Genomic DNA, 27964 nt, shown 5'->3' with positions numbered 1-27964 from the left:
ACCTCAGGATCTTCGAAATAGGGCACTACCAAAGCAGTTTCTGTAGCGAGACCCAACCCTACAAGAAAAGCATCTCTAACCATTTCACCTGCTACCACTGAGTTTTACTATGTAAAAACTTAGAAGATGACAAATCAGTCTGAAGACGCCAATAGAGAGTAATATTCAGAAATTATTTACCTGAACTAACACAGCAAACAAATACGTAATGTCATTTGTTTTGTAACAGACCTAATTAGCTATTCTAATGGACTGCACAAGCCCTTATGTTTGACTTCTAATGTTAAATTTACAGGACTTAAATTTCAACTGCTTTTTTTCCCATGCTTCTTCTGAAATGACGAAGAAAACAGCACTTTTTCCAGACACCACTCAAAGCTATCATAGTTTATTTTCATTATGAAAAGACTGTGAGGAGCAAGATGAGCATGAGTCATTATGTATAAATAAGGGTGAAGGCTGGAGAGAATGGCTGGATCCTATTCCTTGCCTCATCAGCCATCCTTAGAAACACCCAAAATAAATACAAATTTCCATAAAATACTGTAGGTCGTTCAGTCTTTTTTGGCACCATTGTGCGAGATGAAATTTGAAAGGAAGATGGGGAAGAGGATAGCACTGGCAGGTGTCAAGTGAGTGAAATTCTATGCTTCATTTTCTCCATTTCTCAACCCTCCTGCACCTGTTTGAAGACCTTCATGCCTGAGGTATGCTGCAGACACAGAGGCCACGTTCTCATGCAAGGACATCAAGTAAACATTCCATGCACTGAAGTTTGTTATACATGAGAAATAGCAAGTAGAGTTTACCCATAATTCCTGAAACCTGACATCTCAGTTTTAAATGTTCAAAACACAATTTAAGAAGTGTAAAATACCCCAACTAAATTAATGGATAATGTCTATGATGTGAAAGAGAAACAGCTACTAACAGAATAGTCTGAAATGGTAGTTAAACAATGACTTTTAATTAGTTTGGTTTCGGTTTAGATTACTAAGGAAAAGAAGAGAAAGGCAGTCTGGAATTAATCTTGAAACAAAATGCTATTCTTTCAAAGTTGGATATGATACCATTAACACTGCATATGCTATAACCTTCTTATCTCTGGGCTTACACAACAGAGTTTATTTGGCCTTTCCCTGGACCAGCTGTTGTTTTTTCCATTCCATTTCTCCACTGTATTTAGAATACACCAATCACACTAGTGTGCTGAAAGAAAAAGCACATCCTAGTCTTTTGAGGGGCCTCCTTGTCCCTGGCTGAGGCCAAATGTCTTGTATGTCAGATGATGTTACTAAGCAATACAGCCTTCAAAGGCTCAGCCCCAACCCTGCTGTGCTTCTGCTGCAAACATCAGCACAGCTCTTACAGATGAGAACTTCCCCCCCCAAGAAAGGAAATGGATTGGTCAGTCACCAAAATGAATTATGCTAATATGATGCCTTGAAAGTCTTAAGACACATACTGCCTTTAACATTTTCTATCCTTAGATGCAAGTCCTGATAACAACATTTTCCAGATGCATGACATTTTGAGAGGTGTCTGTTGAGGTTCTCCTGCTCCAACTCGGCCCAGAAGATTTCATTTTGCCTGACTGAGCCACTGAAGAGGCACCTGTACACAGACAACAGACATTGAAGCAGAAGAGCTGGGACAGACTGGGGAGAGCTGACAGAGGCATCTGTAAACCACTAGAAGGAGCAAGGGGAGGAACAGCATAAATCACATCATCTCAGGGGAGGCAACCAACAGTGTCTCTGAGGTGAGAGATTAAAAACTCCTGCCATCAGGAATCTTGCATGAGCAATCCTATTGTGATAACACCAGCTTTGGGTGGCCTGTGTCACACTCAGCTCTTCAATAGCACTGTAGGGCTAAAGGATGTTTCTGGTTTTAGCCAGAGTTTTGAGAGTGACTTTTTCTTTTGATTCCAGTTTCCTATTAAAAAATTGTCAGAGGCACTATAACCTGTTGGATGTCACAAGTTCATTAATTTATTTCCATTTCTGTCATGCATGGAGTGGAGGTTCACCTGTAACACTCGCTTTAATTAACTGAACTCCCTGTGCTCACTGCTTACAGAAAATTATGCCAGACTCCTTCACAGACAGGAGCTCCCACACTAAAATGCCAAGGAGTTTGAAAGTATTTGCTTAGAACTGCGTTTGAACTTTGAAATTTCTACTTCCATGGAAAGAGAATCAAACAAAGCCCTGCCAACAGATTGAGCCTCTGTTTTTTTCCAAATGACGATTACAGTTTTCATTTTCAAGAAGTGCCTGGCTCCTATTCTCTCCAGGAAGCCTTAAGATGATAAAGGTATGAAAATGCATTGGGCCAGAAAGAGGGAAAAATGCAGGTTTGCCTGAAAAAACATCCAGTTCACATTCATTATAAAACAGTATGATTAATTATAGCTTAGGGAGAGAAAAATACCCAAAAAATGGATAATGATGGATAAAACCAAGTTGCACCACTCAGCTGAGGAAGAGGTTTTTAGTAATCCATTCCCCAACATAAAGTTTATCTCTGCTTGGACAACTTTCATCTGCCTGTCAGTGTTACCAGTCCAGGCTTTGCAGGAAACTCCTTTCTTTTACTGCCCTTCCTTCCTGTGACCTCCCTGACAAGACGAAATTTCAAATATCTCATCATCTTCCATTTACTCTGAGGAAGACCTGACTGGCAGAAGCACCTCACCATGGGCAATGGATGCAACTGGGATGCTGAAAAGAAAATGCCATAAAGCAGAGAGTGGTTCAGTGAATATTTTATCTGGAGAATGTCAGGCAAATAATGTCAGGCAAATAATATAGAAAATGACAGGAATGGTCGCTCGTTAAAACCACAGTTATTTGAAAAAAGAATTTGATTCAAATCCAAACCTCCACAGAGCTGACAGGAAGCCATACTGGGGGCTCAACTGACAACAGTGCAGATCAAAGAGGAAGGAACCTGATTCAGCTTGTTTTAAAGTTTGGGCAGGCAAGAAACTTGCTGCTAATTTCAGCTTTGGCAGAATGGGAGACAGGCTGACACTGTGTTTTAACTGCGTTTAAGAAGTATTTAAAATACAAAAATCTCTCTCTGCACATAAACGCAAAGCCTGTTCTGCAGCTGAGCAAAATATTAGACCATGACATTTATTACAAGAAAGATTAATAAAGAACATAAAAGCTTTGGACTTTTTATTTTGCACAAACATTATTTTTGGGACAGTGTTTCTTGACACTGATCAGAACAGCTTAGAAGAGACTTTCTGCAGTCTAAATTATGTGTACAAAGACCTCATCACTGCTGTTTAAAAAGCACAGGAATACCTTCTCTTTTAGCTAAGACACTTGATTACATGCTGTTTGCTGAAGTAGGTTTAGGTTGAGTATTTGCAAGAGATGAAAAATGGCAACTTTAAATGAGATCATGGGGAAAAAAAATCAATATTCTCTCCTATGCTCTTTCATAGAGAAATCTGGATATGTAAGAAAATAATTCCACAAAATCTTCAAACAAGTGCAGTATTTAGGGGCAGCAACTAAAAACACCTGCTGTACCTTTTAGCATAGCAATTGTCTGGCCACCTTTTTACCTTTTTTTTTTTTTCTTTTTTTTCTTTTTTTTTTTTTTCAGTAGACAGATGCCTATTTCTTTGGGATAATTCCACTTTTTGGAAAAAGAAATTGTCTAATCTATACGATCTTTCAGTGAACGGTGTCTCTCCAGTCTGTTATTTACATACAGTTTTTTTCAGGACAGTACAGGAAGAGCTCGGGGGTGCAGAACATCTGTGCAGCCCAAGCAATTCTGCGTGGTGTGGGATAAATGCAAATGTGGCCCCACATCTCCCTAAAAAGGAGGGAGCTTACAAGTTAACCAACGTAGTGGTGGGTAGCAGTTGATCCAAAGGTGTCTCTCCAAGTACACAAAATGGATCCAAGTCCAAGCAGCTGCTGGGACACAAAGAGTGGAGAACGCAACCACAAGCAAGGAGTGGACAAGCTTCAACAGCACAGTGTTTCATGCAGAAAAACTGAGCTCAGACACCTGTTTAAAGTGGGTCATGTATGACAGGAGGCTCGTCGAGGACATGCAATTCCGGAGAAACTAATTTTGAACACTGAGCCCATGCCAGTTCATCAGCTCCACTGAACGAGTCCAGCATTTCTGAGAAGAAATGGTAATCTGCGATCTGCCCTGAAATAATAACATAATTGTAGTTTCTTATTAGAAGGTTCACAGAGAGTTCAGTATGACTGAGAAATCTGGCCGTAACCAGGCTGAAGGCTGAACATCTCTGCCAATATTACTTTGTTAATGGATCAACTATTCTGAGCAAATTTTCAAACTCCTGCATCAAAAGTGTTTGACCAAATGCAGGTTAGCTTTCTGGGTTTTCTATTTCACCTGTGAAAATATGGTTTCCAATTATTCAAGGCTATTGTTATTCTACAAAAGAGAAAGGGATGGATGTGATATGTAACAGTTTAATTTTAAAGCATACTATTGCTCTACAAATCACTACTGCAGCAATTTAACATTTACATTACTAAGTCATTTGTTTACCTCATTAACTGCTAGAATCAAGATGTGCAACAGCATCACACAGTTTGATAAGGAAAGCTGTAGGTACAGAGCAAGACCACAATATATTCCTCTAAAACAATGCTCAGTTAGAAATGCTGAACTAAGACAGCCTGAATGCAGACTGAGACCCTTCAGTCTGATGAGCAGTTAGCAAACTTTCAATGAAGACATGGAAGAAATCACAGACTACCCTTAAAACTACAGGAAAGCAAGTAGAGTAAGCAAGCATGGCATAGCAAACACTACTTCTTTCCAATGGCACAGTGACTAAACAGAAAGACTGCTGAATCACACTGAAGAAAATTTTACCCTCCTTATAGTTTTGATTCATATTATTTGGAAAATGGCTTGTTGGGGCCCTCCCCCTTCCACCATGTGGTCCTGGGAGAGGGGCCCTGGGGGGGAGGCACAGGGTTTCCCTGCCCCTGGTCAGCCTCACTCCCCACTGGTTGTTTTGTGTTCCCCTGCGCAGGCAAGGACCCTCGGGTCCCGTGATTGCCACAGTTCCTCAGCAGATCCTCAGCCATGCGACTGGGAAAATAAACACCTCTCTGAAACATCTATCAAGAATCGGTCCATATATATTTCTTTTCCATGGGCCTCATTGTTTGATACACATGTTGCAGCTTCTCCACTGTAACAAATGGTGGTTAATGCGAGCAGAGCTGATCCCTAAGGACAGCGACTGATTTGTCAGTAAACTCTGGATTTCTCTTCTTGTTTTTGTTTTGCTGTTCCATCTCTAAACTATGGAGGAACCGTGGACTCTTTGCTCTCAGAGCTGCATATGGACGTTTATCTTAAACTTGAAAAGGTTCTTGAACAACGATTTGTAAATTTTAGCTTAATTCAAGCTCAAAAGGAACTGAAACACTTCCTGGCATGGTGTTTAAGAACTTTTTCTATGTTTCTCGGGATTTAATTCTTACCAAAGACTTTTGGAAGACCGTTTGGACACAGTTAATTTCTGAGTCAAAATACATGCTGATGGAAGAGTATTTTTGTGAATATTATTTAATTACTGAGACTGTTGAACAATGTCAGCTGTGTCCTTGCGAAGTTGAAACTGCTTCAGGGACTGTGCGATGCAGGCCATGTGGACCAAGAACTCTGCGAGCAGCAGCGAGGCAATTCCCATGCGTGGGCGGAGCGATGTGAGCTGCAGTGTCTGCAGCAGAGCGAGGCGTGGCAGGAGCAGCGCGACCCAGTGGTGCCCGCCCGGCCCCGCGCAGCGCCTGGTGGAGCGAGCCCCGGGAACACCTGACCGAGAGGAGCGGCGCATGGGCGGCGGCAGCAGCAGTAGAGCGGAGCCGTGCCCGGCCGAAACGTGCGCTGGAGCAGGGTGCGGGGAGGTCATCGCTTGGGAGCCCGGCTGAGATGTGGGTGCGGCCCCAGGCAGCGGCAGCGCAGCTGAGAGCAGAGGAGGCGACGCGCAGGGAGCTGAGCGGTGCAGCCCAGCCCAGCCTACGCGGCCCCAAATGCGACCCCGGGAAAAGCGCGCAGGCACGAGCAACCCCGACGGCCCCGGCAGCACTGACAACCCTGGCAGTTCCAACACAGAAGTGAACGAAAGTGAAAGAGAAGGCAAAAACGCAGCGAGACAGAAAACAGCAGCCACTTGAAAAAAGGAAAAAATCACCGTAGCCAAGGTTTTAGGAATAGTAAAATGGTAAAATGTTAAACAAAATTATGATTTTATAACATCATCACCAGATGTGACAACCAAGAAGACATATTCATTCATAGAACTGCTATTAAAAAGAATAACCCTAAAAATTACCTGCAAAGTGTAGGAGATGGGGAAGTTGTACATTTTGATGTAGTGCAAGGAAAGAAGGGTTTACAAGCAGCAAATGTTACTGGGCCTGGGGGTATTCCAGTCAAAGGCAGCCATTATGCACAAAATTATAAACAATATCCATCCCAGCAACTTCTCTACCCACAACCTACTTTCCCGTTTTACCCTATAACCAGTATGAACCCTTTCCTAAGTTTACCCTAAGTTTATTCCCAATCTGTTTTTCATCCCATGGCTTCCCTATACAATTCCCTTTCCCTGCAACTCCTCTCCGATGCTGAGGGTGGTATGAAGAGGGGAAGGGAAGAAATTAACTACTGTTGTTTAGAGTTCCAACAGGTACAAATGGAAGAAACCCTCTCCTGCTTCGGTTTCCCCACAAAGCAAGAAAGAAAAACCTTCTGTCAGCTTTAAGATGTTCCAGAGAATCTGTTCGGACATTTAAAGACTCAGGAGGGTGGCTTGTTTTGTTTTGAAACTGTTCTTGCTATGCTTATCCACTTGTTTTCAATGTTAAGTTTTAAATCTCTTCTTGTTAAAAATAAATGGGTGAAATGTTGGGGTCTCTCCCCCTGCCACCATGTGGTCCTGGGAGAGGGGCCCTGGGGGGAGACACGGGGTTTCCCTGCCCCTGGTCAGCCTCGTTCCCCATTGGATGTTTTGTGTTCCCCTGTGTGGGCAAGGACCCTCAGGTCCCGTGATTGCCGCAGTTCCTCGGCAGATCCTGGCCATGCGGCTGGAGAAATAAACACCTCTCTGAAACATCTACCAAGAATCGGTCCATATATATATATTCTTTTCCACTGGCCTCATTATTTGATACGTGTTGCAGTATCCACACTGTAACAATGGCTTGTCACAGAACTTTAAAATTTTTTCAGTCATTTAGTGGGGTAGTGTATCTAATGCCTCTTGGTGGCAACAAGTGACAATTATGACCTTATAAAAACAATCCTGTGCTGCCACATTTTTCTCCCTCACCTCCTGCATAACACAAGCATTTGGGGAATTCACCTTGCCTCAGTTAATAGAAGCAAGTGAAATACCGAAAGTAAAATTTCATCAGTGAAGAGAAGAACATGAGAAAACAATCAAGGACTGGGAAAGCAGGTGCCACCACTCTGCCAGCATTGAGCCATCTCAGGTCCTTGTTCAGCACAAATTTAGGATCCACTTGGGTAAACCTCTAGTTTTGACTCCTCACTCATTTAACTGGAGATGAAGAATTGCAGAAAATATGGTGTTTTATTCCTTTCTCCTCTACCTGAACTGAGAGCAACTAAAAAAACCTCCAGTGTTTTCTTGAAAACTGAAAGAAAGTTAGAATCTTTTGGTTTCACTCCATGAGGTTGACTGGGAAAGGGTGAAATGTTTTGACAGCAGTTAGCAGCAATTGTCTCACTGACTGCTATGATAAACCAATTATCAAATCTTTATTTCCCAGGTACCCCACCTCTGAAATGCTAAATATTGCTGTCTGCACAAGCAGGCACTCAATTTTTTCAGTTCAATGCAAACTGTTTCAGAGATGAGAAATACTCCGTGTTCTTCTGCAAGCTGTTTGCCTCGCTGCTCCTGCTTTAAAATAGAGGTCATTCTGACCAAATGTCCCTATTTGCTCTTTTATTCAAGGCAAGCATCTCATAAACAGCTTAGAAGAGCCAGTTGTAGGAAGAGGTATGCAGGGAGAAAGGTGCTCTTCCCTCAGCTGAGGTTGAATTAACTTCAGTTACTAAATTTCAGTGTGCAAACTTACCATCCTACGAATAATAGCCTCTGTGTCCTGGAGAAACCAAGCAAATTAAGCTGAATTATAACTGATGTAGTTAAACACAGGATAGACAAATAATGGAAAAATATCAGCAGCTTTCTTTAAAAGAGAGAGAAGCTAAAGAGCCTGTACCAGGAGTTCAAGCAAAGCTGCTTACATTGGCCAAAATGTCCTTCTAAAAAAGAAAAGAAGACAGGTTATTACTTGAGATTAAAACATTGTCCTGGGCTTTTTTCCCCCTTCTTTTTTCAAGTGATTAAACTAAGGCTTTCAGGGTGTCTCGGTTTTTGAGGCAAAACTTCAGGGCCAAACACTCCGGAACGACTGTTCCTCCCCTTTTCCTCTGTCAATGAGATAAATGGGTCACAAGTAGTGAAAGTGGGGAAAAAGAAAACAAACTGTTTATTAACACACAAACAAAACAGGGTAGAACAGGATAAAAAAACCCACCCCTCGAAACACAACTAATTCCTGGAGAGGGAACAGACACATGGAGTCGGACCAGCCAGGGCCACCCCGCAGGCCCTCCAGGGCCTGCTCCCACAGGCTCCCTGGACCAGCAAGGAGGGAAGGGAGGCAGTGAGGCAAGGGGAAAGAAAGGGGAAAAAAGAGCAAGAAAAAAGCCAACAGAACCTTTTCCCAGCTAGCTGGAACACAAAGGAAACCAAAAAGCAGCACAGCGCTCCCGGTGCACTCCCTCCCAAACCCTGCCAGGACCCTGGAGCCCTTGGGCCGAACCGTTCAACGCCCCCTCGGGTCCTGGCTCCAGCCCCGCTCCCCGGGTCCATCCTAAAGGCACAGCATCCTCGGGCATTGAGTGGCCAGTTAAGGAATAAAGCGGCTTCATAACATCACCCCAGGAGATTCTACCCCTTATTCCATACCGTCTGCTCAATGCCCAAATTAATACATTTCAGCTTTAAGTGCACACGTTTATACGTATATACATAGCTATATACAAACAGTGGCAGCGACATTTGACAAACATATATATAGACATTCCAACATTACAGACAGCTCTCACCCACCATCAAATCTCCTGTGGTACATGTGTCTCTTCATCCTTCTGCATTATCCACCATGTGCAACCTGGCCCCTGAGCAAAGACAACTCCATGGATGGGTTTGTCTTTACTCGATGCAGAAGTAATCCAAACAGATTTTCCCAAGAGTCCCCTGATATGTACTGCTGGGACTTTGTCTCCATCTACTGTATGCAGGGGTTCAGATTGGGCAGGCCCTGCTCAGTTAGTGGAGCCTTGGGTGTTCACCAACCATGTGGTCTTAGCTAAATGCATCTCCCAGTTTTCAAAAGTTCCCCCACCCAGTGCCTTCAAGGTGGATTTGAGCAGGCCATTGCACCGTTCCACTTTCCCAGCCACTGGTGCATGATAAGGGATGTGGTACACCCATTCAATAACATGTTCCCTAGCCCAGGTGTCTATAAGGCTATTCTTGAAATGAGTCCCATTGTCAGACTTGATTCTCTCAGCGGTACCATGCCTACAAAGGATCTGCTTTTCCAGGCCCACGATGGTGTTCTGGGCAGTAGCATAAAGCACAGGGTAGGTCTCCAGCCGTCCAGTAGCAGCCTCTACCAATCTGAGCACATAGCACTTGCCTTGGCGGGTTTGAGGCAGCATGATGTAATCAATCTGCCAGGCCTCCCCATACTTGTATTTGGACCATCACCCACCATACCACAGGGGCTTCACCCGCTTGGCCTGGTTGACTGCAGCACACATCTCACAGTCATGGATAACCTGGGAGATACCGTCCACAGTTAGATCCACCCTTCGATGATGGCCTGAGGCATCATGAGCCCATCGAGCTAGGAACAACTCTCCCTTGTGCTGCCAATCCAAATCTATCTTTGACACCTCTATCTTCGCAGCCTGATCTACCTGTTTGTTGTTTCGGTGTTCCTCATCAGCCCGACTCTTGGGAGACATGGGCATCTACATGGCAAACTCTCATGGGTAGCTTCTCTACCCGAGTGGCAGTATCTTTCCACTCCTCAGCAGCCCAGATTGGTTTTCCCCTACGCTGCCAATTGGCCTTTTTCCACCTTTCCAGCCACCCCCACAGAGCATTGGCTACCATCCACAAATCGGTGTAAACGTAGAGCTTTGGCCACTTCTCTCTTTCAGCAATGTCCAGAGCCAACTGGATGGCTCTGAGTTCAGCAAGTTGGCTTGATCCACCTTCTCCCTCAGTGGCTTCTGCAGCCTGTCGTGTGGGACTCCATACGGCTGCTTTCCAGTTCCGGTTCATCCCTACGATGCAACAGGAACCGTCAGTGAAAAGAGCGTAGCGCGTTTCTTCTGCTGGCAGTTGGTTGTATGGTGGAGCTTCCTCAGCACATGTCACTTGTTCTTGTTCCTCTTTATCAGTGAGACCAAAGCTTTCACCTTCAGGCCAATTCATGATTATTTCTAAGATCCCAGGGCAATTTGGGTTTCCAATATGGGCGCGTTGTGTTATGAGGGCAATCCACTTGCTCCATGTGGCATCGGTGCCATGGTGGGTAAAGGGAACCTTTCCTTTAAACACCCACCCCAGCACCGGTAGTCGGGGTGCCAGGAGGAGCTGTGCTTCAGTGCCAGTGACCTCTGAGGTGGCTTGGATTCCTTCACAGGATTTCTTTCTCTGTTGGAGTGTAGTTGTCTTTGGACCCCCTGTAGGCTTCTGCTCCAGAATCCCAGTGGCAGACCCTGAGTCTCCCCAGGCACCTTCTGCCAAAGGCTCCAGGACAGACCATTGTTCCCGGCTGCAGAGTAGAGCACATTTTTCATCTCTGGTCCAGTCCTGACTGGGCCAAGGGCTACTGCATGAGCCATTTCCTGTTTGATCTGGGTGAAGGCTTACTGCTGTTCAGGGCCCCAGTGGAAATTGTTCTTCTTATGGGTAACCAGATAGAGAGCACTCACAATTTGAGTGTATTCAGGAATGTGCATCCTCCAAAAGCCTATGGTGCCTAGCAAAGCTTGTGTCTCTTTTTTGTTGGTTGGTGGAGACATTGCTGTGTCCTTATTGATGACCTCAGTGGGAATCTGACACCGTCCATCTTGCCACTTCACCCCCAGGAATGGGATCTCTCGGGCAGGTCCCTTGACTTTGTTCTTTTTGGTGGCAAAGCCAGCTTCCAGGAGAATCTGGATGATCTTCTCTCATTTCCCAAATACTCAGATGCTGTGTTCCCCCACACAGTGATATCATCAGTGTACTGGAGATGTTCTGGAGCCTCACCCTTTTCCAGTGCAGTCTGGATTAGTCCATGACAAATGGTGGGACTATGCTTCCACCCCTGGGGCCGTCGGTTCCAGGTGCACTGCACGCCCCTCCAGGTGAAAGCTGTGGATACAAATATTGCTGCTAGCAAGAATTCTTCTTGCTTCTTTCCAGTCCCATGAGATACTTTTCTCTCTCACGGAAGATATTTGTAGAGTTCTATAAACTATGAACACCTGCGACCTTGCAAAGCCTTGTTTATAGTACAGTAGAAAAATATTTTGACAATGGATGTTTTAGGATTTTAGTCAATCACCCCAAGGGATGGCTCATCCTTTGACCAATCAGACTATGAAGAAAAAAGTCTATAAAAGAGTTGTAAAATAATTTAAAAAGGAATCTTGCTGTACAATTCCTGCCTGTTGGATCTCTCTTCTCCTCCCTACCACTGTGGGACACCGTGATAGAAAGCAAACTGGAATGGAGGAATGGAGAAAAATGCATTTGCGATGTCAGTGGTGGCATACCACTTTGCTGCTTTGGACTCCAGCTCGTACTGGAGCTCCAACATGTCTGGCACGGCAGCACTCAATGGTGGAGTCACTTCATTCAAGGCACGATAGTCCACAGTCAATCTCCATTCCCTTTCTGACTTGCACCCAGGCCAAATGGGGCTGCTGAAGGGTGAGTGGGCCTTGCTGACCACCCCCTGGCTCTCTAGCTCACAAATCATTGTGTGGATGGGAATCACAGCATTTCTATTTGTCTGGTACTGCCGGAGGTGCACTGTTGAGGTGGCAATTGGCACTCGCTGCTCTCCTACCTTCAGGAGCCCAATTGCAGAAGGATTTTTGGTCAGCCCAGGCAAAGTGTTCAATTGCTTAATGCCCTCTGCCTCCACAGCAGCTATTCCAAAGGCCCACCTGAGTCCCTTCAGGTCTTTGAAATACCCACTCTGGAGAAAGTCTATGCCCAGAATACTGGCCCCTGGGCCAGTCACAATAGGATGTTTCTTCCACTCTTGTCCAGTTAGGCTCACGTTGGCTTCAAGCAGGGTCAACTGCTGTGATCCCCAGCACTCCAGAAGTAGAAACCAGTTCTGCCCCCACGTGTCTCGATGGAATCCAAGTGCACTGTGCACCCGTGTCAACCAAGGCTTCATATTCCTTTGCTTCTGATGTGCCAAGCCATCGGACCCACACTGTCCAAAAGATGTGATTTTCCCTGGCCTCTACCTGGCTAGAGGCAGGGCCCCTCTGGTCCTGGTTATCATTCGAAACTCGAGCTACTTCCCTTCTGGTGGAACTCCCTCTCTCAGCATTACCATCCTTTAATTCATGCACCCATGCCACCAGGACAGAAGCTGGTTTTCCATCCCACATTCCATGTCTTCTGCACTGTCACACAGGAAGAACCATCGTTAGCTCTTGGGGTGTACCCTCTCTCCCTAGCTGTGGGATGTCTGTTTCTAGTAACAGGGCCTCTGGTCTGCACTGATGCGATTTGGAGAAGGCCCTCTTACAGCTCCTTCCTGAGTTTCTGATTAGTCTTGTCCATCCTATCTTCCATCTTCTGTATGGTCTCTGACAGACTCCTTTCCACAGCTGCAATTCTTGCTTGTGTTGGGCCGTGCACAGTGTCTGCATACGCCCGGAGCCTCCTCACCATAGAACTCACTGTCTCATCCCTGTCATTCTATGTCATCATTGCCAAAGCAGGGGCGTATTCTGGTGGTGTGTGTTGTGCAAGTTTCAGCCACATCACCAGTGTACATTTTACCATGTCAGGGCTCCTAATTGCTTGGTCACCTGAGAATATGATCTCTATCACTGCCAGTTCTCTCAGGCATTGAATCCCTTGTTCCATGGTTTTCCAGGGGTTTAGCTGCAGCTGGAGATCTTCTCGGCACAGGTATCCTTCCTTCACACTTCTTAAGAGCTGTGTCCAGAGACTGAGAGCTTCAGGACCCCTTGTCATCCCTTGGTCAAGACTTAAATCACGTGACACAGATCCCAAATGCCTCGCTTCAGTGCCATGCAGAACTGTACCATCGCCTGCAGCATCCCAGATTCGGACCATCCAACTTAATATAGTCTCATCAGGCCGTCGGGTGTAATCCTTCCTCAGGGTACAAAGACTCTCTATGGACAGGGACTCAGTGATGATTTCAGGTTCCAATTCCTCTGCTGGCTGTGAAGGTCCTGGATGCCCATCATCATCCACTGGGCAAATGGATTTGGCTTTGTGTTTCTTTCTCTGGACAGGGGCAATTGTTATTGGTTTAGGCTCCCCATCTGCTTTAGCTGCAGCCAGAGTGACTGGGGTGTCTGCTGGCTTATTCTCCTGCTCCTCTGGCTGCATCTTCTGCCCTACATTATCTAGCAGTGTGGGGTAAGCGTTAGCCAGGACCCAGCACAAGGCAATGAGCTTTTTCTTTTCATCCATGTTGTTATAGCAGTTTTCCTTCAGATACTTCCCCACCTCAGCTGGATTCTGAATTTGTTCAGGGGGGAAGTTCCAGGCTACCGGGTCAGAAAACTGCTTCAGGGTCTGGCCTATGTCCTCCCATACCCCACACCACTTAGGATTTTCCACAACTGGGACAGGTGTCTGGGCAACCCCTCTGGAAATCTCAGCCCTTATTTTAGACAAGCTGGAGACCACATAGAGAAACCCTACTAGATAACGTAATAAGAAAATGGTATCTTTGACTTCCAGGGGAAATTGGATGCTTTCAAAAGGTGATGGTGCCAGATCTGAAGGGGAAGAAGGAGATGAAGGGCTGGGAATTATCATCCCCTGCTTTTTCCCCTAACAAACTGGGTGTAATTGCTAGTACATTCCAAAAGGGAACTACCAAGGCCAGAATGAAAAAGCAACGTGACATACACATTCTCAATGGTTTCCATTACATCAGCCAAACTTCGAGAAATCACTAGCATCAGGCATATCAAAATGGCAGTCCTGATTCTTATTCCTGACTTATAAAAGGTAGTAAGCCAAGGACTCGACTGCCCATAGCTGTGGACATGTACTGATGGTTAGGTTCCACAGAAAAATTATTAGATCAAACAGCATGGTCTTACTGCTGTACCTCAATACAAAATGCTTCAAACGAAAATGTTGTGGGTTTTTTTTTTTTCACTTTCACGTGCCCCTTAAATTGGGCACCAAATTTATGTCCCAGTTTTTGAGACAAAACCTCAGGAGGGGACACTCCAGAATGAGTGTTCCTCCCCTTTTCCTCCGTCAATGAGATAAACGGGTCACAAGGAGTCAAAGTGGGAAAAAGAAAACAAACTGTTTATTAACACATAAACAAAACAGGGTAGAACAGGATAAAAAAAACCCCTCAAAATATAACAAATGCCCAGAGAGGGAACAGACACGTGGGCTCAGACCAGCCGGGGCCACCCCGCGGGCCTGCCAGGGCTGCCCCTGCAGGCTCCCTGGACCGGTGAGGAGGGAAGGGAGGCAGTGAGGCAAGGGGAAGGAAAGGGGATAAAGAACAAGAAAAAAACCAACAGAACCTTTTCCCAGCTAGCTGGAACACAAAGGAAACCAAAAAGCAGCACAGCGCTCCCGGTGCACTCCCTCCCAAACCCTGCCAGGACCCTGGAGCCCTTGGGCCGAACCGTTCAACGCCCCCTCAGGTCCTGGCTCCAGCCCCGCTCCCCGGGTCCATCCTAAAGGCACAGCGTCCTTGGGCATTGAGTGGCCAGTTAAGGAATAAAGCGGCTTCATAACATCACCCCAGGAGATTCTGTCAAAAGCCAGTACTGCTAGCTCATGCTGTGTACTTGCAGACATAAAAACTGAAGAGAAGCCTTTGACAGTATCAAGTTAATAATCTAAAAGCAAGATCACGATTTAATAAAGTCCTGCAGTCAGACATAACCCTTAGGAAGTAAAACAGGTAGTTATTGCCTGAAACAGCTTAATGGCATTCCAGACTTCTGTTAAACGAACTATGCTACCATCATTCAAAATACTTAAAATACAGTTTTGCACAGACAACGTTGCTCTGCTCCTTTAACTCCGCCTACCCTCCTCATCATTTCACACAGCAGCCAGCCTCTTGTTTCCTTTCTTCCACGCCACCCTTATCCCATCACAGCTCCAATTTTGGAGCAAAATTGCTCCAAATGCAAAAAAATCAGTTTTAAGATTTGTAATTTCTTTGCAGACAAGGAGTTGAAGGCCCATGTCAAACCCAAACTAATCCTAACTTCTGATCTATCAAATCCTTCAATGCCAAAATGAGGGTAAAATATATGACAACTTCTGTACATCTAAAGCTCCAATTAAATATTCTCAGAGATCTATTTTAACACCCCAAACCTTTCATTCCCTGGTTATATATCACGGCCTACTGCAGCAATCACTGGGTTGCAATCTGAATAAACTCAACTGTCCTCTCTCTCTGAACAACAGTGACCTGTCCTTCTCACCAGCCCAAGAAAAAGAAGTCCATCTGTCTGTATCAGTCCCCTCTTAGTAGCACTTAGTCAGGAAGAGCTTTATTACATCACAGCATTTTCACTCACAAACGTCACAAAATTTCTCTTATTTTGAAGCTCACAAACAAACCAATGCCTTGTGGCAGACTGCATAAAAACAAGCAGAAGAAATGGGAGAACTTCTCCTGTAGAAGGGAGGATAATTTCTCTTCTCTGACATTCTATCTCAGAGCACTGTCAAATTTTTAAGATAACCTATTTAGAAGAACGAAACAAATTCCCATATCCTTTGTTTCCTCTCATGTGGGCACAAAGGATTAGGGAGGTTCTTTATAAGGCACAGGGCCACTTTTCATGTATCTTTTCTGCTACTTCTCACACATATTTCAAATGGTACAGTAAGACAGGTGGTAGCAATGTGCAGTATTGTTATGCTACTTTCAAGATTAGCATGCAGCTAATGACTGAGTCAGCTGGTAGTTGCCTGAGCAGGAATGGAAGTGTACAGCACAAAACTAAGTTTTAATTTATGTAATTTTCTGCCATGATTTTTCTCCAAGTATCTGAATCTGTTAAAGATAATAACAATTTTAAAGTAATTAATGTAATCACTGCAAGAGCACAGGAAAGTCACTGATTCTAAAGTATTACTGCATGTAGGCGAGACAGGTAACAAGCAGGTTGGACCCTGGATATTCATGCAGTCGCCACAGTAAAAGCTGTTGCACAAAGCTTCTTCCAAGAGACACAGACAGTGCATTAAAAAAACCAAAAACAACTGGAAAAAGACTGCACAGGAGATCAGCATCCTCTATCTATTCCCTCCTGTAATAATTTCTTTACTTTGACTTTGTCTATACAACTAGTCTTTCTATTCCTTGCCTGGCAGATAGGTTAGTTTCTGACTGAAAGATTTCTATTATCACCACTCAACTTTGTGCACTGACTCATAAGCATCCAGGTGATTCAACTTCTTCAAGCAAAAATCAGCACTACACTTAAACCTGAACACACACCAAGCATAAGTCACAAAAATACCTCAAAACCTTAGCTTAATTTTAAAAAGCCAAACAACTCAGAGCTCAAATAAACAAACACAGATAGTCTGTATGATGAATCTCAGTCCACGAGGTTAAAATATCTCAACACCAGTTCCTAGAAGACATACAGTGGGCAACTCTTCATCAGCTAAGCCCCAGCTCAGTGGGGACAATGCTAGGGTCAAAAACACAAAATGAAGTTTAATCTATGAAATAGAATTAGTTTTTACAATTAAATGTGAACTGTAAATTGAAAATGTTTTGCTTTGAAGTGATCCCAAAAGGCATTATTCTAAGCTATCTGTGATGTCATGTGGCTGTACAAGCTTTCTGGCGTCAACCTCAAAAGCATGAAGTATGTGAAATCCTGAAAAGATGGCAGAGTCAACTTACTACCTTTACAATTTATTTATGCACGAAGTACTTACCAAAGCCTGAGTACTGAATACATTTGGCATAGAAAGCAAGAATTGTATCACTTTCCCTTTTTGTTCTGTATTTCACTTCTAACAAGAGCAACTTACTCTGACAATACACAGTATAAATAGAAGATGACAATGAATTCTTTCTTCTATCCCTATTGAAAAGCTGGCTACTCAGAAATGAGATAACAAAACACAGAATGGCTTGGTTTGGAAGGGACCTGAAGTACTACCTAGTTTCAGTCCCCTGCCATGGGCAGGGACATCTTCCATTGAACCAGGTTGCTGAGAGCTCCATCCAGCCTGGCCTTGAACACTTCCAGGGATGGGACATCCACAGCTTCTTTAGGTAACTTGTTCCAGAGCTTCATCACCCTCAAGATAAAGAATTTTTTGCTAATATCTAATCTAAATCTACTTTCTTTCAGTTTGAAGTAATTTCCTCTTGTCCCATCACTCCAATCCCTTGCAAAAAGTCTCTCTCCATCTTTCTTGTAGGCTCCCTTCAGGTACTGGAAGGACACAATTAGGTCACCCCAAAGCCTTTTTCCCTCCAGGCTGAAAAGATGCTCCATCCCTCTGATCATCTTGGTGGCCTCCTCTGTAGTAGCTCCAGCAGGTCCCTGTCCCTCCTGTGCTGGGACCCCAGAGCTGGATGCAGTGCTCCAGGTGGGTCTCAGCAGAGCAGAGCAGAGGGGCAGAATCCCCTCCCTCCCCTGCTGCCCACAGGGCTCTGGATGCAGCCCAGGACACATAACACCCAACATAAAAGTTAAGGGCTTTTGAGGAATCAGATTGTTAGATCCTGTCACACAGAGGGGAAAAATATAACGAAGGAAACGGTTTTATCCCCATGCACTTTTTCACACTTATTATTTAACTTTTATGACAGCCAAGATTACTGCTTGTTCCAAAGCAGACATTACTTCTAAAGGCTGACTCAGTTAAAAACAGAAACATAAATTACAGTATATTATTTTGTTAGTTCCTAAGACGCTACCTTTGTTTGGCTGCAATATCATGAAAATACTACCACCAGAAATAATTCTGTCATGTTGGAATGATTAACATCATACAGGAAGTTCAAATTGAAAAGCCCATTAGAGCAGTGATGAAACTGCAGGGAAGTTAATGCTCTTTTTTTCCAGTGTCCAAGTACAGCCAGTCTTTTTCTGTCTCATTCTGCATGATTTTGAAGAAAGACACAAGAGGCTAAAAGTGAGAGGTAGAAAGAAAATAAGCAGACCACACAATGCAAATATACAGCATGTTCCCTAGATCTCTTATCTTCTCTCCACACTTAAAATGACTGCATACAGATGTTATTTCATCCATAAAAGAAACCTGGAAGACAGTAGGCAAGAACAACTTCCTCATTTTTCACAGGCAAATCTAAACTAATTTCTTTTGTTTATCCCAGCAGCCATCAGAAGGAATGAAAATTCAGAGAGTTATTTGAAATTCTCACCAAGATAAACATCACCTTTAGACACTCCTGGTTTTTCAAATCCAGGATTATTTTCTAATAAGTAGACTTTTACTTGATGAAAAATAAAATGGAACAGCATTCATATTAATTCTTACGGCTTCCCCTTCACCTTCCTAGTATCGTAGGAGATTGAGTAACTTCCCCCATCAGCTTTCTGAGGTTTTTACCCTGTTACCATTTTGCACTACCTTGGGCCAGCAAGCAAGAAGTGCAATGCAGGTCTACAACCAGAAATACAGAGGGGTCAAGTTGTTCTTTGCTTCTTTAATTTACCAATTCATATTACACAGCAGTAAAACTTCAGCACCAGTCATGATGGGGGATTAGAAATTCCTACATTCCTCCTTTCATTTCCCATTCCTGGAAAGGAACCAACTTCTTTTAAACCACTGACCTGTGAAAGACAGAAACACATTCCTGTGTATTCTGCAGCTGTATTTGTACATAACTCAGGCCTTAGGTCATGCAGGTAATTACTGATTCATCCCTACCCAATACTATACCTGTCTAAAGTTTGGTGCAGACTCAGATTCAAGGCCTCAAACATCAGAGAATCAATACAGAATCTGAACATTTTTGGTATAAAATAAATCAAGGAAATTATTTTACTAAATAAAGAAACTAATTTTGCAATTGTGAGATGCCAACTACTCTCTAGATACACTCTTTCTTTCCAGCATAGTGTATTAGTTTGTTTTCCCAAAAGACATGATCCTGAGTATTACTGCACCAATATTTAAGCTGTTTTTACTTATACTTCTACAAAAAATGTTACTGTTGATGTCCTGTACTTCACTTTCTGAATAACTAAATAAAACTCTTTCAATAACCTGCTAACAATCACAGAAAATCTAGAAATCCTAAATTTAAACCATGGATTAGAGGTGAGTTATTTTATGTTGAGGACAGAACTTGCATGAAGTGAGAACATTTTATTAAAAATAATCCTGACTGCAAATCTTGTCATCCCAGAACTCCTCAAGAATTCAAGTTTCAATCTCACTGAACAGTTCTGGTTGGAGAAAATTTGAGGGTTAGAAAGGATCAATGGTGTGAAAAACATATCCCAGTAGTCATAAGAAGGATTTAACTTTACAGAAAGAAACCCAGATGGGGTGGCTCCTCTGGTGTTTCAATTGAGATGCTCTCATTTTGCATAACCTTTTCTTACAGAATTTTAAAAAGCCTGGCAGAAGGAAAGGCACACACCACTGAAAAATAACGGCTTAAAAAGATTCAGAAAGCGAGTAGGCAGAAATCCAGCAAAATTAGTACCATTCAGTCCACATGTTCGTTCCTTTTCCATCGGGATGGCCCGTCTTCTCCTTAAAGCACTGTGAAGGTTATTTGCACCATAAATTACATGGGGATGGGGTGTTCCCTCCTTCTGTGGATGCTTTTTAATAGGCTCAATGAAGTAATCCCCATGGGGCAGATGGAAATATCCAGTCTGAAAATAAGCACAAAAGAGTTAATCGCTCCTGTTCTGTTACTAGAAGACAAAAATAAATATACTCTTCCTACCACCATCCCCAAGCTTTCCTCATAAGCCAGTCATTACACTGCAGAAAAAAGAACACAACTGGTTTTCAGTTTTTTTGCTGCTTACATCAAGGCTGTTTCATACCTCACAGACATAACAGTCCAAAGGGAAACAGAAAAAAAATCTCCTTCCTAATAATCTGAAACTGAGGCTAAGACTCTCATATTCTTGCAAAGCCACTAAAAGGTCAAAAGTTTATTTGCCAAACATGATGCACGAGGAAGAGTTGCATCTTGTACTTCTGGTGTTTTGCATCCATTCCCCGGAGATCAAGACTGGAATAGAAACTGTTTCATAAGTGCAAATCAAAATTCTGTTCCCAGCTGCAGTTCCACAATCAATTACCCAACCCACCAGATGGGCTGGACCGTGTGGTTCATGCTTGACTGAGACTAGAAACCCTAGCTGGCACCCAGGCCAACACTACAATGGAAGAAATAAAAAGTTTTTCATGAATTAGCAAGCCATTGAGAATGTCCCATACATCAGCTAAAAAAATCTGCAGTATTTCACATGCTGTAACTTTGGTATCAGCTTCCTGGCTTTGTCTGATATATAGGGCCTTTGATACCCATCTGGACTACATAGGATCATCATACACATCCCTCTGCCATGATCCAGGAGACACTTCCAACCAGACATGGCTTTGGTCCATTGTGTCCCAACATTTTGGCAGGAACTGCAAACATTCCAAAACCGTTGTAATGCCCTCCCACTTCAAGATATACGGAGCAGTATTAAATCTAAAAGCAAGAATCTACTGACAACACAGATCACACTGTGGATGTGACAAGAGGCTGGAGTATTCCAGCTTTGTTTTATTATGACTTTGGTTCTTCTTCACTTTCTTGCTGTGGTCAGTGCAGCCCTCTTAGCCTGTTCTGGAGCAGGGAAGAAATGAAGTAACACTCAGAATGACAGACAAATTAAAAAATCTTCTGTAACACTCCAAAGCCTTACAGTTGCTCTGGACTGTTGGGAAAGCCACTGTGAGGGCAAGGATATGAAAGAAATCACATGGATGGAAGAAAAGCATTCTTATAAAACTATAAAATAACCATGGGCTCTATGGACAAGGAGACAAAAGGCAGCTCAGTGAAATACTCCACTGATTGCCACGGGCCCAATACATCCTACAGCAAACTGGTACAAATAAATAACTGTTGACTGTCATTTCACATTTATGAAGATCATAAACTTTCTTTCCAATGAAAGTTAAAACCAGAGTCTGGCATTGGTTTGAAGCCTGGTTTACTCCCATAAAGCACCAAAGGTTCAGGACTCATAGTCCATGTGTTTGTTCATCTGGGATTACAGCTATTGCCTGTATAGGTTTTGATTCATTTTTAAGAAAAAATACATTGAGACTTCTGATTCTTAAACAACATACAAAAAATGTTCGTGTTTCTTTTTAAATCATAAACCAAGGCATAGCACCAGAGTCACACTACAGAAGCAGTAAATCCCACGTTCACATTGGATAAAGCTGTCAGGCAAGAGTGAATCTATACATCAAGAATGCCTCTACAGTGGTCAGACCAGGAAATCTGTGACATGGCTTTCCCCATGTGGCTCAGGGAGTCAATGCACCTTCGAAAATCCTTGTCCACTCCTTTTCATTTCACAGGGTTCAGTCTTTCCTGGATACTTGTAAAGACTGGATTATTTGATTATGTTGTGGGTTTTTCAGCCAGTTGGAACCAGGAGAAACTAGACATCTTCACTTGCAGATCCTGGTATTTTAGAGCAAGTGGCAATAGTCACTGGATTATTTTGTCAAGGTGCATCTGTAACAAGAAAGCCAGGCAATCATATAAAAGGTGAAGCAAGTCTATCAGTGGTAACGTCAAGCTCCCTCCTCAATGCTTGCATGTTAAAATTCAGCTGTCTATCCAAGCTGTATGGAGCAGGAAAAAAAGCAAAACTTCATTATATGAATATGACTGTCCAAGTCAATTTCCAGCATGTAGGGGCCTTCCAAAAGCTTCCAGAGACTTCCAGCACCTACTGAACTCTTGCTTTGCATTTTCACTTTCACCCTGTACAGGGCGTCCACCAAGAAATTACATGCTGAGACCAACTGAGACCAAAGAAAAAAAGGGAAATCTTCACATTAAACTTACTTCAAAGCACTGAGGACTGGCAAAATTCCCTTTGCTGCTTAAATACGTCTTCAGTTTTGCTCTTCATAGCTGTTCTTTTCTGACTCACAATATAATAGCAAGAATTTTTCATTTAAAGTCCATCAGATTTCAAGCTATGTAAATACAATAGATGCTTCTTCTGCGGCGTTTGTAGCATCACCTACTTTTGAGTGCATTCACACAGCCTCAGAATACACAAAGGAGGGTAGTTATGAAAGCCTCATCAGAAGAAAGCCATTCCTATTTACATTTATGAAAGGGTTCAGTTATCACCACGGAAAAAAATAACTGCAGAGAAGTTTTCCTCATTCAAACTTCCTTATGAAAAGCTACCATGTAATACAGCATTTAAAATGGTCAGAAAATAGGGACGGGGTGTGTTTGTTTGTTTTGGGGGGTACTTGTTTCCCTCAAAGCCTACAGGGGAAAACCTGCAAATCTACCACAGAATTTTTTTTTAATTGTTTTTCTCCCCTTTCAAATCTCACTCTTTGCCCTCAGATTCTGACATACTGTGGCTGCAAATGCTTAGCATACTGTGTTTGGGAGTGCTGCTGTATCACTTAATGGGATTTTTAATTCATGTGCCCCAGCATTTTGATGCAAACAGCTCCCTGAACACATCTCATCTCCTACATTGCACATCACTTGCCAGGAGGACAATGGTGATCCTGGGAAACTTCTGACTTAAAGTTTTCAATCAAGTGTTTGGTTTTCAGTAGAATCTGCATTTTCCAGTGGAAAGCAGGTATTTTTCACATATATATTTCAGTCAAAAGCTTGGGGGCTTGTCAAAATACAATTTCTGGCATGTTTTTTTCTATCAGTTTCACATAGGAAGTTGAAACGGAGTCCTGTGGGAATGGAAAAAGCAGCTTTACCCTTGGCTATGGTTTTGGAATTGCAATACTACCCCAGACAGAAGGGGCTGGGATTAGTGGATGTTTTGCAGGAGAAAAAGGGAGGGAAAAAACTACAATCTGTAGTCTAAAATTACAATAACTGAGTATGTTGACAATAATGCCAAAAAAAATAACATCTGTAGTGAGAACAGTGTGTAACTCCCCGAAACCAAACAATATTTCTGACAACAAATTTCAGACAATATTTTTGACAACAGGGCAGTGACAGAATCTGAAAATACAGTGACTTTTAGAAGCAACACAAAACAAAAATAAGAGGGCAAGATCCTGGTTTTACCTTTAGGTACTTTGCTCCACGTGTTTATTATAACTGTAATACATGGTAAGAGAAATTAAGTTTGAATAAAAGAATTAAAGAAAAGAATGTGACATATGGAACAAGAATTACCAGAGACCTGCAGCTGCAAATAATCTAAACTGTGCTGGTGAAGTAAATTATCTGTTAACATTACACACGCTAAATTTATTTTAGGTAAACACTTAGTTCCTTTCTGTATGTCCCTTTTTTTTTTTCCAGGGATCTTTCTTTTTGAATTTCTCAAATTCAACCTAGCATCCAGATGAGACTTTTCACTACATCCTCAGACAGAGCTAGAAAAAAACAGACCTGTTATGATGTTGCTCAGACAGAAAGAGGTTGGGGCTTTTAGGTACTGAGTAATTTGATGAAAGACTTTTATGAACATCACCCACAGAAAAGGAGAGCATTCTAGTTCTTACACACTTCTACAGAATAAAACCATGCTTTTAGCACAGCTTAGTGAAGAAGGTGCTGTGATACTGAAACACAGACTTGTAGTTCAGCATACCTTTGGTCTGAAATGAAAACAGCTTATTTTTAAGACAAAGTAAGAGAACAGAATACTACCATTCCGTAAGATTTTAAGTTCTTTTGTCACACTTGCTATAATATTTTAGGCGCTTCCAGAAAACTGGGCAGAAAGTTCAGGTACAGAGTATCGGGAAAAAAAAATAGCCACATTTACAGCAAGACAGACTTTTGTGGAAGAAAACAAGGTATCTGGAGACGAGGGAGTATCCGACATCTTCCAGTTCCCAAAGGAGAGACATCAGTTCTGGATACTTCAGAGAGATGGGTCTTTCCGGCCGGGGGCATATGCTCAGCCAAAGAGAGAAATCAAGTCTCTAGGGCCAGGTCTATCAGCTACTATACAACCCCTTAAGATACACAGTCACTCAGCTGAGAGACTTGGCAGAGAACCAATACTCTGGGTTATAGCCCCAGCTTGCTGGTGACCACTCTCGACTATGTTTCTTCTTTTCACTCTTCCTGGATGAAGGTTAGCTAAGCTAAGTCTTAAGAAGCTAAGGCATTAAAAAACCCCAGCTTTTATAAAAACATGTCCAAAATACGCCTTCATTTGCCCTTCTGCTGTGCCACAGATACAGTTCATTAAATAATTCTGAATCAGGAGCCACATCTATGGACTCATGGCAAGCTTTCCATCTCACACAGAAACTGAAACAGCCTAGGTACACTCATTTCTACTTGAGGAAATTCTCTGGAAATTAATCTTGTGTAGAGACTGCAGCAAGCTCACTTGAAAATGTATGACTTGGAATACATAATTTTAAAAGACATCTTTGTTCACGCTTCATTCAGGTCATGGTATCCTCAATTATCATCTTCATTGTCCATCCTAAAAACATTTATTACTTCTTCTATTTTGTGATTTTTCTTAAGAATAAACAGTCCGGGCATCTTATTCCTACATTCACTTGTGAGTGCCCTGTTGCTGCAGCTATATTTGCATTGTAGAAATATCCCATCTTGTTTTCTCATTACAGAAGATCTACAAATGATTATAATGGCATGGCCATGAAGTTTCTTTGAGCCTCATTAGGTAGTATCTCTGCAGCCTTCTGCTTTGAAATCCCCAGTAGTTCATGAGGCACATGAAGCTCCTACATCTCTAACTGTGCCCAGCAGCAGTCACTTCATGTTGTCCAGGTCCTTTCACATTCTCACATTCTATTGTTTGAAATATATACCACTGGATCCAAGCCAAAACTGTCCTCCTTTGCTGTATCTAAATCTCAGACACACCATTAAATTCCAACAGGGTAAAACTTTACTGCCCACTAGAGTACTAGTAACTGGACATTTTTATGGTCTTGAAACTGAGCAAAGATAGTATTTCATAAATTTTACAGAACTTTCAGTGCTGATTATAGTAAGCTGAAACAAGGTGTGTTTGTCACATGCTGAGCATCCAGCAGGTAGATGGCATGGCACAGCTGAATAATAATTCTTCAACTCAAACTCAGTTTGAACCCTTCTTCTATTTACCACTGTGATTTCCACAGTGCAGATGAGACAGACCACCAAGGACTGCCTGAAATCCAGAGCATTCCAATGATCTGAAGCTCCTTGTCAGTATTCCCTTGTTGCTCCGTTGCCGGTGAGTCCCCTGGGTCTTGAGGAAGACAAGGTCACAGTTCTTTGGGCTGCCCAGTCTGTCCACAGGCAGTGAGGTGACACCCCACCAGGACAGGCTGGGGGCATGGTGCCCAGCCAGTGCTCTGAGCCACACAATAAGTTACATCAATTGAAGATGTTACCTTGAGAATTAAATATACCCGGATAAGTTTCCTGCTGCAAAAATCGGCTAGGTCACACTGGCACTGCATCAAGCAAGGACTATAAAAAGTAGTAAGGTCTCAAGCTCTACCTCAGGGTGAATATAACAGCAAGCTTAATATAAATTTGAAAATCAATCAGCTTTGCTATCCAGATTGAAGGACACTCTTTGGTAAACAATAACATTTTTTTTTTATGAGTTTTTTACTATTCCTCATATTTATGCTCTCCCCTTTCTCCTTCCCCTGTTTTTATATTGGAAATTTTAATGGCAACTAGTGGGGAAAAAAGTACTAAAAAACTCTGCTGCTTTTCCAAGAGCAAGAGGTTTACTTTGATTGTAATCACAAGAGGGTAAGACTATCAAGTTTTTACTTCATTTGAAATTGAAAAACAACTCAGGCAAGTGTTACTGTTCTGAGACAAAACAAAGAGTTTGCCCAATTCCTCCAAGGACAGTTTGGGAGAGTAAGAAAGAGCAACAGCTGTTTTCTTCCCAGAAAATACTCTTGGAATATCTCACTCATATTTTCCTAATTGAACCTGTTCAGAATGCACTGTATTCAGGGGGCTTATGTTGTACAAACTGGGGGGAGAGGGGGTATCTCATTAATATTAGAACTGCCTTTCATGAAAATGCAAATTAACTACGTAAAAATAGTTTGTACTTCTCAGCATTTGAAATCCCCTCTGACACTTCCAATGAGAAGTTTTGAAACTTTGATTTGGAAGCCAGTACCTTTTTATAGTTTGCAAAGCTGATTACCTTTGATGATTTAAAGCCTATCTAATGCTGAAGTGTAAAGATTTAACACCAGATTGTTAAGAGGTTCTGTGCATGAACAGTGCTGTCTATTAAGAATGAAAAGACAGGCAAGAGGATCCACAAAGCAAACATGATCTGTAATCACAGAGACAGAAAGCACCATGGCTGTTTTGGCTTCCTGCTCACTTATATTCTAAAACTAATTTCAAGCTAGTGAGCATGACAATGTTAATACTGCAGAGTTCAAACTTTATTAGAGAATAACTAAAGACAAACATTTGATCAAATGACAAGTGGCTTTGTTTCTATTGACCAGTACTGTTTGTATTACTGTGACCTACAGGAACCCCAGTCAACAGGCAGAAAGCAGAGATACAAATGATGACAGCTGCCACAACGTGTGCAGATAGATGGAAGAAAGCACAATTACCCATTTTCCAGTGGATGAAAGTCTGTCAGGAACTTTACTCCTCTCAACAGCAGAGCAAGGGAAGGTCACAGCCAAACCTCTTCCTCTCCATAGAAATTACTTTGCTTGATGAAACAGAAGTCTGTGTGGAAGAGCAACATCAAACTGACCCACCTGCTGATGCTGTTCTCCTCTCTTCACTCTGTTCAGCCCAAAACCAAGAAGTGGTGTCAGGAGCAGACAGCATATTTTAGGTCTGCATTTGTCATCATTGGTGTGTTGGGAGAGGAGGCTTCTGCCTCTCTTTTCTCCATGAAGCTGCACAGCCCAGACAGGACTTAAGAATGAATTTCAGCATGCCATGGAAGGGTCATGCCATCACTTATCAGTGTCATTTCAAGGTGACCTTAAAGGCAGCTCATCCTGATGCCCTCAGCCTCTTTACTTACCACCTGTATTTCCAGTGCCTTTCCAAAAGGTGAATTTCTGGTACCAAAGGAGCAGCACTGTGACATAGGAGAATCTTTTCATGAATACATGAGGAGTCATGGATTCTGCTCAACAACTGCAGCTTGAAACACACTGCCCTTATTTCCAGGGTGGTGTGTGCAAGCAGCTGCTCCATTTGCTCTGCACAGTCTTGTGACAGCCTGCGAGCCACGCTCAAGCTGCAGCTTGCTGCGCTGTCCCTGGGGAGGAATGAAGAAGGAGGGAGCTTATCAAAACCAAATACCTTACAAAACAGGAAAATTCAGTCCTGGTTGAGGGCAGCTGTGGCAAGTGAGT

The 27964-nt window shown here is 42.8% G+C and overlaps 1 protein-coding gene across 1 annotated transcript in view; it reads right to left on the bottom strand.

The window, feature by feature from the left end:
- ADAMTS12 (ADAM metallopeptidase with thrombospondin type 1 motif 12) overlaps positions 1-27964 on the bottom strand; it is a gene marked incomplete at both ends in the record, with an annotated part of 152970 nt that overhangs the window by 79024 nt on the left and 45982 nt on the right. The window contains one exon of the mRNA XM_082302088.1: positions 20067-20241. Coding sequence (XP_082158214.1) covers positions 20067-20241 — 175 coding nt within the window. The remainder of the gene's footprint in view (positions 1-20066; positions 20242-27964) is intronic.

This window comes from Coloeus monedula, assembly GCF_965178545.1.
Source record: "Coloeus monedula genome assembly, chromosome: Z".
Classification (NCBI taxonomy): domain Eukaryota; kingdom Metazoa; phylum Chordata; class Aves; order Passeriformes; family Corvidae; genus Coloeus; species Coloeus monedula.
The sequence above is the reverse complement of the archived record's forward strand: the minus strand, read 5'-3'. Positions and strand labels throughout refer to the sequence as shown.